This window comes from Pleurodeles waltl, chromosome 4_1 (assembly GCF_031143425.1).
Source record: "Pleurodeles waltl isolate 20211129_DDA chromosome 4_1, aPleWal1.hap1.20221129, whole genome shotgun sequence".
In the NCBI taxonomy this organism is placed as follows: domain Eukaryota; kingdom Metazoa; phylum Chordata; class Amphibia; order Caudata; family Salamandridae; genus Pleurodeles; species Pleurodeles waltl.
The window spans coordinates 196434115-196449590 of NC_090442.1; the positions used below are offsets into that span (position 1 = coordinate 196434115).

General features: G+C 51.7%; 1 protein-coding gene across 9 annotated transcripts in view; it reads right to left on the bottom strand.

Moving 5' to 3' along the window:
• Positions 1–15476, bottom strand: part of WNT5B (Wnt family member 5B) — a 241384-nt gene that overhangs the window by 25962 nt on the left and 199946 nt on the right. For 2 of the 9 annotated variants that reach the window (XM_069228102.1, XM_069228098.1), the window contains exons 2-3: positions 11696–11826; positions 6891–7138 (exon numbers count right to left, since the gene is read on the bottom strand). In XM_069228102.1, the coding sequence (XP_069084203.1) occupies positions 6891–7138; positions 11696–11769 (322 nt within the window). In that variant the 5' untranslated portion in view covers positions 11770–11826. Of the gene's footprint in view, positions 1–6890; positions 7139–11695; positions 11827–12177; positions 12406–12427; positions 12618–12651; positions 12935–12974; positions 13229–15476 lie in introns of those variants that run through there. The other 7 variants (XM_069228103.1, XM_069228100.1, XM_069228099.1 and 4 more) reach the window with 7 other exon arrangements.

Genomic DNA, 15476 nt, shown 5'->3' on the forward strand with positions numbered 1-15476 from the left:
TTCGGAGCTCCTGGCTGGTATGGAGCAGCAGGCCAGATTGTTGGCTGATGTGTCTTCGGATGTAGTCCGTACTTCGGCTCTGGCATCTGGGTCTTTGATTGGGGCTCGTAGGTCCCTCTGGTTGCGTTCCTGGAAGGCTGATCCAGGGGAAAAGGCGGCCTTGTTGAGACTGCCGTTTGAAGGTCGTACCTTGTTTGGAGAACAATTGCCATCCATGCTTTCCAAGGCTTTTAAGGAACGGAAGCATGCCTTACCTTATAAAGGGGGTTCTTCTTCGGGTAAAGGGTGGAAGAAACATTCCAGATCTTCTCCTACTAGGGATGCTAAATCCTTTTCATTTAGGAAACAGCGTTTTCAGCCGCGTTTTTCAACTAAGAAGTCTGCTCCTGCGACCCGGGGTGGTTTCAAGAAGGGGTCCTGACAATCACTGTGGGCCTGGCAGAGGGCCGGTTGGGGGAAGACTGAGTCACTTTCTTTCGGCTTGGAAGGACAGTGTAAACGATCATTGGGTACTAGACATTGTGGCCAATGGTTATGTCATAGATTTTGTGGTGGTTCCTCCAGATTCAGGGGTACGTCCCACACCTCTGCCTTCAGAGGGGTCACGGAGAAGAGCATTATTGGACGGAGTGCGGGACTTACTGGTCAAGGGGGCCATTTCCCACGTTCCGCTAGACGAACGGGGTCAGGGCACTTATTCGGTCTTGTTTCTTGTGCAGAAAGTTTCAGGGGGATTTCGGCCGGTGCTCAATCTAAAGGAGGTGAATACCTGGATCAGGACAGTGCATTTCCGCATGCTGTCCATTCAGACTATTTTTCCATTTGTCAGACACGGGGACTTTCTGGTGTCACTGGATCTGCAGGACGCTTACCTACACGTACCGGTGGCAAGATCCTCTCAAAAGTTCCTGAGGTTTGCTGTGGGTCAGGACCATTATCAGTTTTGCGTTCTGCCTTTCGGTCTAAAATCTTCTCCTCGAATTTTCACAAAGGTGCTGGCTCCTCTAGTGGCTTTGCTTCATTCAGAAGGGGTATTTCTGCATCCTTATCTAGACGACATTTTGATTCATGCCCAATCACGAGACCTTTTGCAGAAGCAGGTGGTCCATGTTCTGGGGGTCCTGCAAAACCACGGGTTTTTAATCAATTGGGAGAAGTCAGACTTAGTGCCGTCCCAGGATCTGGTTTTTCTGGGAGCTCGGTTTCAGACTCTTCTTGGGTTGGTGACTGTCAGAAAAACGGTTGGGTGTCCTACAGGCTTTGGTAAAGAAGGTATTGTTGCGGTCTGCTCCCTGAGCTCTTCTATGGTTGCGTCTGCAGGGTCATTTGGCGTCGGTGATATTTCTGGTTCCTTGGGCACGTTTCCATCTCCTGTGCTTGATGACATGGTTCTTGAGAAGGTGGACACCAGGGTCCGGTTCTCTGAAGGACAGGGTTGCAGGGTCCGGATGGATTCACAGAGAGTTGCAATGGTGGTTGGATGCAGACCTCCTGAGGATAGGGGTTTCTTTATCGCCTCTGAGACCCGTGGTGGTGACGACGGATGCCAGCCTCTCCGGTTGGGGAGCATGGATGGGGTCGGCTCAGATTCAGGGGTTTTGGTCCCCTCGGGAGGCGAGTCGGTCATCGAATTGGCGCGAATTGCGGGCAGTATTCCTGGCTCTGGTCCATTTTCAGGATTCCCTGAGGGGTTCGGCGGTTCTGGTTCGCACAGACAACTTAGTGGCCAAGGCTTATGTCAATCGGCAAGGAGGGACCAGGTCAAGGGCTCTGTTCAATCTAGTCAGGGAGATTTTTGTGTGGGCTCAGGAGTGGGTTCCTTCTCTCAGGGCTACGTACATTCGGGGGGTGGTGAATGTTCGGGCGGATCTGCTGAGCAGAGTGATTCCTTCCTCTCAACTTTTCTCTCTCCGGAAGTCTCTGTTTCAGCATCTGGTTCGGCTTTGGGGTCTTCCAGTGCTGGATGTGTTTGCGTCAGTAGGGAATGCGAAAGTGGATCGCTTCTGCTCCCGGTTTCGATGTCCCCAAGCATGGGAGGTGGACGGGATGTCATGTCCTTGGCCGCAGGGCCTTTTGTATGCGTTCCCTCCTTTTCAACTACTCAGGGCGTTTCTGTTACGTGTGAGGGATCTGGGGTCCAGGGTTGTCCTAATTGCGCCACTTTGGCCGAGGGCGAATTGGTTCCCCTTGTTGAGGCTGATGGCGGAGGGGAGGATGTGGCCTCTGCCTCTTTGTCCGTCTCCCCTGGAGTTTCCCTGCCTCCCATTGGGGTCATTGAGAAGGTTACACTTGACGGCCTGGAAGTTGAACGACGGGGATTGACAGGTCTGGGGGTGCCGGTAGCTTTGAGTTCTACATTGCTGGCTTCGAGGAGACGTTCCACTTTGCTTTCTTATGGTAGACAGTGGAAGGTGTTTTCGTCATGGTGCTTAAGTCGTGAGTTAGATCCTACCTGCGCTTCTATCTTTGAGGTGATGCAGTTCCTGCAGGACGGTGCTCATTTAGGGTTGTCAGTGGCATCTCTTCGGGTGCAGTGGGCGGCTATTCAGGCATTCAGAGGACCATGGCGTAATCTTCAGGATGAAGGGCGCTTGATGCCGAGATTTTTTCAAGGGCTTGTTAATTTATTTCCTCGCCCGGTACGTTCTTTTCCTTCATGGGATCGGTCCTTGGTTTTGGATGTGTTGACGGAGCCCCCTTTTGAACCTTTGGGGGACTGTGATTTGCGCCATCTATCTTTGAAGACATTCTTTTTGGTAGCCATTACTTCGGCTCGTCGGTTGGGGGAATTGGGGGCATTGGCTTGTTCCTTTCCTTTTTGTAAGATTTTTCACGATCGGGTGGTTCTGGTTCCGGTACCTTCCTTTATTCCAAAAGTCAATTCTTCGTTCCATTCCCGGCAGGAGGTCATCCTTCCTTCATTTTGTCCGAATCCCTCCTCAAGGGAGGAGGTCCGTTTGCATTCGTTGGATGTGCGCAGGGTTTTGTTGGAGTATCTGCGGGTGGTGGCTCCTTTTCGTAAAGGGGATTCACTGTTTGTTAATTTTGGTCCGGCTCGCAAAGGTGAAAAACCTTCCACGGCTTCCTTGAGTCGGTGGGTTCGATCTTTAATTCTGTTGGCCTATTCCTTGAAAGAGGTGGTTCCTCCTCAAGGGATTCAGGGGAGATCTACCAGAGGCATGGCGGCTACGGTGGCGGAGCTTCAGGGGACTTCCGTGGTGGAAATTTGCAGGGCCGCCACTTGGGCTTCTCCTTCGACGTTTGTGCGTCATTATAGGCTGTCGGACTTGGGTAGTTTGGAGTCGGTGTTAGGTCACCGGGTCTTATCCTCTATGAGATAATGTTTGGGATGTTCTTGGTGCAGGATATTAAATAAAGGTCTTGCAACTCGATGTCCGTCTCCTGTGTGTTTTCTTGCTATGTCTCATTGGTTAAAAGGAAGGCGAGGGAGGGACGGGAGGTAATGCTTCCATTTTCTTACGATAATGGCATTACTCCTAGTCCTACTCCCTCGCCTTCCTTTTCCGTTCCCTCCCACCCTCCCGGTACGGACTGTCCGAGTTGCAGCTTGGGCTTGGTTTTTGTACAGGAGGGGATAAGGGTGGGGGGGGTTTTTGAAAGGGGAAGGGAGGGTCTAGAGGGGAGGCAGGAGGCCTCATTGGTTAAAAGGAAGGCGAGGGAGTAGGACTAGGAGTAATGCCATTATCGTAAGAAAATGGAAGCATTATGTCATTTATTACACTCCCTTGCAAGTGCCTCGGGACCCAATCGTCCTAAATCAACCACTACCCGTTTCACCTGAAATAATATGTGTGCAATCAAAAAAGTAGGTCTTAACCCAACTAAAAGCCAAAATGCATTATCTCCTTTTCCGGCAAAGAGAAAAAAAACCCTCTCTCCCCCCCCACAAAAAAAACCCTTCATAATAGCAAATATATATTTTCAGTTATCTATGGAATTGGCAGTTATAAGCCTATAAACAAATCAAACATAGCAGTAAGGTTTATTTAACTCTTTAAAATGCAGGGCAGTCAAATACATGGTTTCCAACATACCACAGCCAGACAGCCTTGGTCTCCCTCAAGTGTGAAAGCATCCTCAGTGTGACCCTTTGGCAGAAATGAGGTGGGGGCACTTTGAAGACCGCTTTGTTTAATCAATGTGCCATGGGTGGTCAGGTACATCATTGGAACGGAAAGTTTAGTGGCCAGAATAAAGCATTCACCGGCAATGCAATTAATGGGATATAATTGGTACGGTTAAACAGATCTTTCCATTTCCACATGACAAAACTAAAAAAAAATGGGATCATGTGATGCCCTCTTTGGATGTTCTGCAAACATTCTAGTATCACAAAAGAACTACTGTGCGCTTGCATTACACTAAAAATCTTTGTAATTTTTGACAAACCGAAGGCGCCATCTCATACTCGTTTTAAGAGACTAGTGACAGCTAGGGGTGGGCGTAACTCGAGTAATTCAGTGTAGCATAATCCTGCTGAGATTGCGCTCAATTTTGTGAGAACAGTAATTCTGTGTCTACTGCTATTTTTTAACGAGACAGTGCCTCATATTGTCTGAAGTGGCTGAGAGAAAGCATATTGCACTAAAAAATAGAGGTACATGCAACAAAACACAAATAGCCGGGGCCACTCGCTTAATGTATTCTTGGAATAGGATTTATCTCAATTTACTCCCAGCATTTAGTGCTATTTGCTTACCGCAAAATGCACCCTTGCGTCCAAAATGAATGGTACATTTTGCGCTAAGAAATAGCACATTAAATGCAGCAAAAACAGAATAGGGAAATGTGAATTTGTGGCATGATGCGCCCCCCCAAAAAAACAATTGCGCGGACAGGTGTAACCGCATAATTATTCGTAATTTTGCCTCAGAGCAACGCATAATTACCTAAACTACTCCGATTATTCCGCCGTAGTTGAAATTACGCCTAGATACATGATGGCGTTTTACTGCCCATGTCAGACGTCCCACACCTTAACAGCCAGTTGCGAATGCTTCTTCAGCTCATCCCTCTATATATCAACCACTTCAGCGTCCCCACCTTCTTGGATAAAATACTACCGATTAGTGGAGGATAAAAGAAAGTGCACTACTCTCTTGACTACACTCCAATCCCAGTACGTTTTACAAATGCTTGCTGGTTTATGAAGCACTTTGAGGCCTGCGCAGTTGCGCGCCATGCATGCCCCGGAGAGGCCCATAAATGCGCACTGTTTATACGTGGCTGTTGTGGGGATGTGGAGGGAGCCTGGTGTGCAGCAGCTGATGTGGTGCAGATGGCAGGAAGCCCAGGTATCTTTGGAGGGCTGGCAGCAAGAAGTTAGCGTGCCGCTCTACTGCCATCTAGTGGTCGCTGAACAGTAAACCCAAAAGTTGTAAAATAAAGGCACAAAAGGGTAGTAATATGCAGAAAGAGGGTCTCTCGCTCTATATAAACAGCGTACTACGTGGGCCCATAAAAGATGTCGAAATTATACGACTCAGTGCATGGATATAATTAACGACTATCGCTAGAGCGGGAGCGTATCTTCGCGCTACGCTACCTCCCCTCGGCCTGGCCAGGCCAATGTATGCGCCGAGAGACCGTAAGCCATAGGATATAGAGCTGCATTTCCAAAGCAGGGCGTTTAAACGTGGCGCTGAGAGTTCACTCCCTCCAGCTTGGGCAGACGTTTAAACGTGAGCACCAGAATGCACAGCACTCCGGTGGCAGGGCACACCGTTTAAACACGGGCACTGCCCCAAGCTTGGTACAGCCTGTGCATCCTTGGGGGGTAGCGGGTTGGAGGCAGAGTACACTAAAAAAAAGTCGTTTCACTCACTAACACGACTCGCTCAGAAATGCCATGCTGAAGAACTGGAATTGTTAATAACTGGGAGAGAGGATGCCCCGTCCGTTATCCCAGGCTCGATCTTTAAATGTAAATGGATCAGTAAATGATATTACATCGGGTGTCGAATTCACACATACTTTATCAAAATAGATCAAAAGGGGGGAATGATTTTTTTGCTGCAATGGCCTTTAAAATGCGCGACAATGTCTTAGGGTGGCTTCATTGCCAAGGCCTCTCTCCCCTGGGGCCTTGCAGCCTGCAAGAGAGCGGCCCCAGAGGGTGTGGATTTGAGGAGCCGGGGAGGCCGGTCTGAACTCGCCTTCAAAGCACGGTGTGTTCACCAATCCTAGGCCGCGCCTGCCTGCATGGGCGACCTGCATTCATCCCTGGTAGAGGTGGGAGCGGCGGTGAGTTATTAAAGGACAGAGGAGGCAGGCAGGGCCCCTACCCCCCTCACTCCCACGGCTTTAACACCTTCGGTTTATTGTCCCCCTGGCCCAGGAGACATCTCTGCCAGAAAAGGACTGCATCTCAAAGGGCCGTGGGAACAATGTGGCCGTCTCACACCTCCGTAACAAAGGCAGCAATGACCTGTGAACTCGGCTGGCAGGGCTGGGATATGGGTGGCAGAGAGCAGGCGGCGGCGTTGGTGAAAAATCACTCCCTCCACCTTTGCATACAAAACGGATTTCACACCAGCCCGTTCTGAAACTTTCAGAATCCTGGCACCTCTCTAACAATGGGGCTGGAAAGTGGCTGTCGGGAAAAGGCCACTAAAGTTGGCTATGCAAGACGATTCCTTTGTAAGGCCCAGGAAGTGTGGCGCTGCCTGGGAAAAGGTAGCAGACAAAGGTGCCTGTGTACGCCTCAGTGGTACAGCGAGCAAATCAGGGATTTGGTCAGGAACCCAGTTTGTCGCGCTCTGTTAGTTACTACAGGCCATGTTTGCTTCGACACATGTTTTCGTGTTTTCTTGGGGTGTTTTCTAGGTTGCCAGGCTGGCATTTTCTTTCATTTCTGCAATGCCCCTCACCTATCTGCATAACGCGGCCGAAGACCGAGGAGTTGTCCACCGTGCTGCAGTTCCAGCGTCGCTGCTTGAACTGGTACTGGCACTCCTTGATGCCAGTCTTCACCCCCTCTCCGATGTACATCATGTGGTCCTGGTAGAGCTGGCACAGTTTTTTCTGGCCCGGCGACAGGCCGGTGAGCTGGCTGCACAGGGGCTGGGCTCCGATGATGTACATCTCCGGCCTCTGCACTGGATTCAGAGCCAATGACCTGAAACACAAGAGTGTCCTTCAGTTGGCACCAAAACACATTGTTTACTCACTTATTAAAGCGCTTGGATAGCGCATGCCACGCCACTACTGAGTCAAAGCGTTTTGCACAATCACGAAATCATTAACAACGACAATATGTATATGTAAAAAAAAAAAACACACACACACACAAATAATGTGAGCAAGTTTGAACAAAGTTGCCCCTCGCAGAATGGAATGGACTGTTCAACAGGAAATCACACAGGTAACACATGACTTCACAAAGAAACACACACACAAGAATAACGAAAAAGAGGCTAATGCCCCAAAGCACGTCACTGTCTAGAAAACACGCACAGCAAACAAAACAGCAATCATCACGCGATGACAAGATGCGACATCTTATATGATCTAAATGAATACCCATATGAACCACAATCAACCGAGGTCATGTGCCAATACCTGTCAGGGCAGGCATACTAAACAGCAACCTGCAGCCAAGGCTCAGGGGAAACGTCTGATCCAATCTCACCAGAAACAGGCACAACCCAGTTAACAATCACCATCCTCGGTTCCATGTCAGTTATGCGACAAATCACACAAATTACACACTGAACCAATGAGCAGTCATGAACCTAGGCCCGTGGCTTGCCAAGTCATGATTTGGCATCAGGCACAAAAAAAGCGTTATAAAAACAAGTTATTTTACCACAACCCAAAACCCGTTACCCCAGCAGAAACTGCACACAGAAGGGAAGCGCCACCATTCGCAGAGGCCCACTGTCAGCATCCCATAGGATCTCACATCAAAGACCAAACTAAACAACAAACATCAAACGAAAAACATTGTCAATATGTTCACGATCTCTCGAGCCAAGCACCAAAGAGGAACAAAAGCAGTGAAGACCGGCTTCATGATGGAAGAAACCAAAACAAACAAGAATATGAGGAACACCACAGCTGAGGCTCAATGCTACCCGTGCTACAATGACACACACACAACCCCCCTCCCAAGCTGGTGGGCAGTGCATAACTAAATCTGACCCATTTGACAAACACCAAGCATTAAATAGAACCAACTTCTGTTGCTGTCACTGTTACACAGACAACAAATGCCAATCAAACGCGCTGCCGTCCGTTGTGGCGCACAGCCAGCCATGCCACCTCCAGCTACTGCCACGACCCCATAAACAGATAATAACAATATACCAATATCTTAAGCCCTGGGCTGCTACTCCTGACCCCAAACATAAAGGATGCAGACAAAACAGCGATCTGCGTAGGCTCTGGTCTAGACATCCCAAAACACAACTAAATAAAAGGATCTGTAGCCGAGGGCTGGTGTCAGCATCTACAGACACAGACGCAAAGGCTGCCTTGTGCAAAACACATACAAACAGACACAGGCTGTGCTGTTTACACAGCACAGCTCGGTGCGGTCAAAACCAAGGTAGGGTGAAAGCACACTGCCTAGGCACACACAGAGCATGGTATGACACAACAGAAACATGCGAGGCCACCTCAAGGGCTATTGCCATCACACTTGAGTCACTAACACCAGTGAGGGCATGTGAAGACAACATCCAGGCCGACAAATGCCCTCAAAGGGGCAGATTTAACTCGTTGTGCCAGAACGCCGCCATGTTGCAGGTGTGTAACCAGCCATAAAACTCCCGCTGTTGTTGTTTAGGTAACAGGGTTTTTTTCTACTAAAGTGTGCACCCCACAGGGAAAATGGTTGCAGTAAAAGCGGGTCCCGGAAAGTCCCCGGAGACTGCCGGACCTGGCCGTACAGCACCCTGCTCTGGTGCGGGAGATGCCGGACATGCCCCGTTGGCCGCGGCCTGGTTTGCTCTCATGTGCACCTCTAAACCCTGCTCCATTTCCGCGCGGAAATACACCTGAATGCCCTTTAGTGAGATGTAATGATCGCCATTTCGTGCAGAATAACGCTGTTTAACAGCCTGGGCTACTAGGGTGCCCATGATGTTATGGCCAGCATGACGGCCCTCTTTCCATTTTCAAACCTATTCCCCTCCTCCTCACATCTTGCGGGGAGGGGGGGGGGGGGGGGTTTCTCCTCTGGTGACAGGGATGCAGGGCAGCCTGGGACAGGTTGAAGTGATGCCCTCTGTCTGCAACTGACACCTGCGGGGCGTACACCAGTGTGAAGCACTAGAATAGTGAACCTTGTCAAATGAACGTGCACCAGTGTGAAGCACTAGAATAGTGAACCTTGTCAAATGAACGTGCACCAGTGTGAAGCACTAGAATAGTGAACCTCGTCAAATGAACGTGCACCAGTGTGAAGCACTAGAATAGTGAACCTCGTCAAATGAACGTGCACCAGTGCGAAGCACTATAATAGTGAACCTCGTCAAATAAACGTGCACCGGTGTGAAGCACTAGAATAGTGAACCTCATCAAGTAAGCGTGCACCAGTGTACAACACTATAATAGTAAATCTCGTCAAGTGAACGTGCACGAGTGCAAAGCACTAGAATAGTGAACCTCATCAAGTGAGCAGAGGGGCAGCCGAGGCTGCGGCAGTGCAGAGGCGCATTGCTTACACTCGGGGCAGATTCACTGCCATTGGTAATGGGGGGAGGGGCAGAGATATATGGCGTACTTTCCACGCTGGCACGACACGTGAAGGGTGGAATCACATTACCCAGGAGCAGGGGAGGGGAACAGATCGCAGTCACAACACGTGCATTTCACAAAGGCAGGGCCCGTGTACATTTCACATGGGACATGGCGCATTTTCACCAGACCGGGCGATAGGGCGTTTAGCAGACGCACGTTTCATACAGACAGGGCAGACGTGCACTCATACAGGCTAATCAGAGGTACATTTATGTACACAGGATTGAGGTGTATTTCGCACAGGCAGGGCAGAGGTGCACTTTACACAGGCAGGGCCTGAGGTATATGTCACACAGACAGCTGCACTTCACGCAAGCAGGGCTGAGGTACGTTTCACACAGATAGGGCAGAAGTGCACATACATTTTATACACACAGGTTTGAGGTATATTTCGCACAGGCAGGACAGAGGTGCACTCGACACAGGCAGGGCTGAGACGCACTTCACACAGACAAAGTTACAGCGCACTTCACACAGGCAGGGTTGATTGTACACTTCTCACAGGTAGGGCCGAGGTACATTTCACACACACAGGATTGCGGTACATTTCACACAGGGAGGGCTGAGACACATTTCACACAGACAGAGCAGGGGTGCACTTTACACAGGGAGGGCTGAGACACACTTCACACAGACAACAAAGTTACAGCGTACTGCACACAGACAGGGCTGAGGTGCACTTCTCACACAGGCAAGGCAGGGCCGAGGTACATTTCACACACACAGGATTGCGGTACATTTCACACAGGCAGGGCATGGGTGCACTTTTCACAGGCTGGGCAGATGTTTATTTCACACAAGCAGGGCTCACGTGCGTGCCAAACACGCAGGACAGGTGAGTAATTCACAAGCGCAGGTTAGAGATACATTGTACCCAGACGGGAAGTGCACGCCGCACAAGTAGTAGGACAGAGCCACTGTCGCACATTCATGACTAGGTCACATTTCACGCAGGCGTACTTTGTTTCAAACAGGCATCATATGGTCACATTTTACACGGGCAGGGAAGAGTTCCGTTCACCCTTGGGGGCAAACACACACATAGAGGGTTGAGGCAGAGGCCACGGAAATGTGCCCAGGCAGGGAGAGCACGGGCGCCGTGTAGAGGAAACAGAGTGGGCCAAGGGGTAAAGTGCAGGACAGTGGTCGAGTGTAGGAGGGCAGCAGAGTGCGGGGCGGTGGTGGAGTGCGGGGCAGGGAGAGTGCGGGGCGGTGGGAGAGTGCGGGGCGGTGGGAGAGTGCAGGGCAGGGAGAGTGCGGGGCGGTGGTGGAGTGCAGGGCAGGGAGAGTGCGGGGCGGTGGTGGAGTGCAGGGCAGGGAGAGTGCGGGGCGGTGGTGGAGTGCAGGGCAGGGAGAGTGCGGGGCGGTGGTGGAGTGCAGGGCAGGGAGAGTGCAGGGCAGGGAGAGTGCGGGGCGGTGGGAGAGTGCGGGGCAGGGAGAGTGCGGGGCGGTGGTAGTTATGAGAACTGCAGTACATTCCCTTACCAGGGGTAGTTTGTAGGGACATGGTATGGTATAATATAGTGACCAACGTGAAGTGTGGGACAGTGACGTTGGGGAGGGGGGGTAGAGGGTAGTGAAAGTGGTGCAGTGGAAGGGCAGTATGTATATATATGACGGGCACCGAGGGCAGACAGGGTGGTATGATCGAAGCGTGCCTGTGCCCGACTTCAGGCTGCCCGCGGGGGCCACAGTGAGTGCAGGGATGCCCCAGAGCAGGCAGGGAGCTCGCGGTGGCGCCGAGATGCAGGTCAGTGCCCTGGTTCCTGCAGCCTGGGTGAACCGCAGGGATGCCCCAGAGCAGGCAGTGAGCTCGCGGTGGCGCTGGGGACGTCTGGCAGCGACACAACAACCAGCGCTTCAAAGCGACATGTTATATTTACAGCACAACAAGCTGACAACAAACAGAAGGCTCTGGAGCGGTACTCACCACCAGGAGGCGCCCCCCACCGGCGGCGGGCAGCAGAGCAGGGCGACGGCCAACAGCAGGCGGATCCCGGGCATAGTGGCCCGCAGCCCTCGGGAGAGTCCCCGCTCCAGCGGCCCCCACGGCGCGGCTCCCTGCGGAGAAGGAAGGCAGCGGAGGTCACTACTGGTGCAAGAGGGCTCCTGCCCCGGCCCCTCAGACTGCCCCCGGGCACAGACAGCACTGCCGCCAGACACACGCCCTGCCTCCCCCACCCCGAGGGTCACCTGCCTGCGGCTCTCAGCCTTCTCGCTGCCCCCCGCCTCTCCCCGCTCTGCCCTCCCTCGATCTGCCCTCCGCCGCTCTGCCCTCCCTCGATCTACCCTTCCTCGATCTGCCCTCCACCTCTCTGCCCTCCCTCGATCTGCCCTCCACGTCTCTGCTCTCCCTCAATCTGCCCTCCGCCTCTCTGCCCCCCTCGATCTGCCCTCCCTCGATCTGTTCACCTCTCTGCTCTCCCTCGATCTACCCTCCACCTCTCTGCCTTCCCTCGCTCTGCCCTCCCTCGATCTGCCCTCCACCTCTCTGCTCTCCCTCGCTCTGCCCGCCGCCTCTCTGACTTCCAGGCGCCGCGCCACTGCCAACAGCATCCAGGCGGCACCCCCGAGATCCCCTCAGCCTCTCCCCTGCCCTGAAAGTCTGTCTCTAACTCGACACCGCCCCTGCTTTATAACCCCCACCGCGCGCCTGTCTCACCTCTGCCTTGCTCTCCCACTGCCCTGTGCCTTCTCCCTTCTGCCCCTTCTTGTTTCTACCCCCTCTCTCTCCTCTCTAAAGTTGCATTCTCCTTCCTGCCCTCTTCTCGTTTTTGCCCACTCTCCCCTCTCCAAGGTCCCCTTTTCTATCGCATCTGCTCTACCTCTGCCCACCTTCGCCTCTGCCCCTTTGCCCACCCCCCGGCCTCGCCTCCTGCCCTTTACCTGTGCCCCTCTCTGCCCCCCGTGTGCCCGGACCTGCGCTCAGCAGCAGCGCTCCCTCCACTCTCCAGTGAAGTCCATCCTCTGCCCGGGGCCCCCAGACTCCGAGGCCGGGCTGGGCGTGTGAATGGACGCGCACTTGGGGGCTTCCACAAACAAAAGTGACACTGGAGAGGGAGGAGGGCGGGGGTTAGGAAAGGCCAAAGTGAGAGCAGATTCACCCACAGCACAGGCGCCCTCCCTATCTCGGCAGAGATCACGTTGCCAGCCTAGGAGCCCCCACCCACCCCTCCAGAGGAAAACACACAACACGCACAGGCGCTGACCTGCGAGGAACTGCTCTCCAACCCCCAGAGCAGGGACCACCGGGGGGCTGCCTGGGAAAACAAGCACACCAAATGGGAGGATGTCTGAGAAAACAACCTGGAGGGGCAGGGGGCCCCTACAAATCATGGAACGGGCAGGGACTCCCCACAAGCCAGGGGGGAGACTACTGAAGGCAGAAGTGAAAGGCCTCGCCAGTTGAGGGGTACAGGAAGAACACCCCCCCTAATACGTGCTCCCCTCCTCAGAAGAATAAGGTCACTGACTTCAGCAATGACTTGAAGCCCAGCAGGAGTGGCGGGAGATACACCCTCACACCCCGGGCTGAGGAGCGCGCCAACCAAAGAGAGATTACCACAATTGGGGGGGTGGGGGGGGCATCAGCACAAACGAGGCTACCACCAGGGCAAGAGGCGCTATTATACTCCCTAAATAGCAGAAGCAGTTTAGCAAATTGGGGAAATGGTGCGTTGAGTACACAACATAAGAGGATCAAGTACAAATCCGGAGTTATTACTGGGGGGCGGGGGGGGGGGCAATTGGGGGTTGGGCGACTGGGGGTGTAGGCGGAAATCAAAGGGGTGGAGACTGCAGTACACAACATAAAAGGAGAAAAAACGTTTTTTGCAGTTTTATACAGTGCGAACCGAACCCGAATGTATTGAAGCGTTTTACATGGGCAGCAGTTACACTAAACAAGGTCACTTTATTTTCTAAGGCGCGGGGAGATGATGTAATTTGCCCAGAATCACAAATGTTGAGTTGACGCCGGGACTCGAATCGTAAGTGTACACCACATTCTGAGTGTAAAGTAAGGTAAAATGGGTTAAAGCACCACAGATGAAAGACGAAACCTAGAGACAAATGACAAGTCTGAGAGGTTAAGCAGAAATTAGAGAGTGAGGCAGAAAACTAGAACAATAAAACACAAGTTAGACGGGTAAAGGAACAGACAGGGCGGAAGAGAACAAGCCAGAGAGGCAAAGCAGGCATCAGAGGAGTTACAAACGTATCAGCGCAATTCAGGATGTTAGCCCGCACGCTCCCGGGGTAAAACACAACTCAGAAGTAGGATATGGCACAAATCAGAGTGGTAAATCACAAACCAAAAATAAAAGCAAAAAACCAAAGGGGTAAAGTACACATTTGGGACGGTAAAACACAGACCAGAGGAGTAAACCACAAAATGTTTGCTAAACCACAAACCAGACGTTAAAGTTCAAATTAGAGCATAAGAAATGACATCTGACGGTAAAATTAAGATCAAGGGTAACGAAGAAATCAGAGCAGTTAAGCAGAAAACTGAGGAACAGCCCACACACTGGAGCGGTAAAACATGGAGTGTGGTAACTCACAAATCAAGAAGGGATAAAGCCACCTCAGGGCAGTAGAGCTCAGATCCAGGGGTAAAACACACATTGCAGGGGTGTACTGCACAAATCAGGGGGTGAAACACAAATCGACAGGTGGATTAATCTATAGGGTTTGTTGGATTCAATAGAAATAACACTGGGTGGCAGCACGTGCACATGGGATTAGGCACACATTACGGTAAAATAAGCACCTCCCCCTTGGGGGTATTATCTCCTCTTTTGGGTTCTCATATCGACTGGATGGCAACGACACCCAAGTCTTACCTTCGGCCACGCGTCTCGGACTGCCTCCCCATCATTTGCTGCTAGAAGGCTTCAAGGTCCCCAATGCTAAAGTCCACTAGAACTGAGGACTTGTGTTTTCGGCCTCAGCAACAGTTTATTCCCGACACTGAAGTTTGCAAGCTCTGCCAGAAACCTCTGGGTTCTTTTGGGCTCATCATTGAAAATGGAATCCCATATAAACACCGCACCCACAGACCAATAGCTACTATTGTACATACACAATCCCCACTCTCTCCTCCAGTTCACCAGTCAACACACTTGTTAACTGAGTAGTGCTCAGGAGGCACGATTATTTCAATAGTTTACTAGTCTGCCTCCCTGAATACTCTTTTGCACCATTCAACAAAGCCCGAGAACATTGTACAATCCACCTAGGCAGACCCTCACCTCATCATACCATGGCCACAATCCAAGCTGCACCTTACTAATGAGGCCCAACTACGCTCAAATGGTCTCGGTTTCCTTGTGTTCAGAGAGGAAGTGGTGTGACAGTGTGGGTTGGACTGTTCCTGCTGGAGAAGGATCAAGCCTGAATTCCATATGGTGGCTCCTCGTCTGGTGCTGCAGCGGACAAACAAAGATGGACTGGAATAAGGCCCATCAATTGCTAGTGGCTTAGACGTTTGCAAGCATTCCACCCATCACCATTTGTTGGAGACAAAGAAGTGGGAGAAAGAAAAGACCAGAATCCAGATCTTCTCAATTAACAACATCCCCACTGAAACTACGAATGCTCCAACCACTCTACAATTCTAGAAATCTGAGGGTACTCCTCTTCAATGAGAGAGCAGTGGGTTTGGGGTGGTCTGGGATGTATTACTGAAGCAAATATGAGGTAATTTTAAA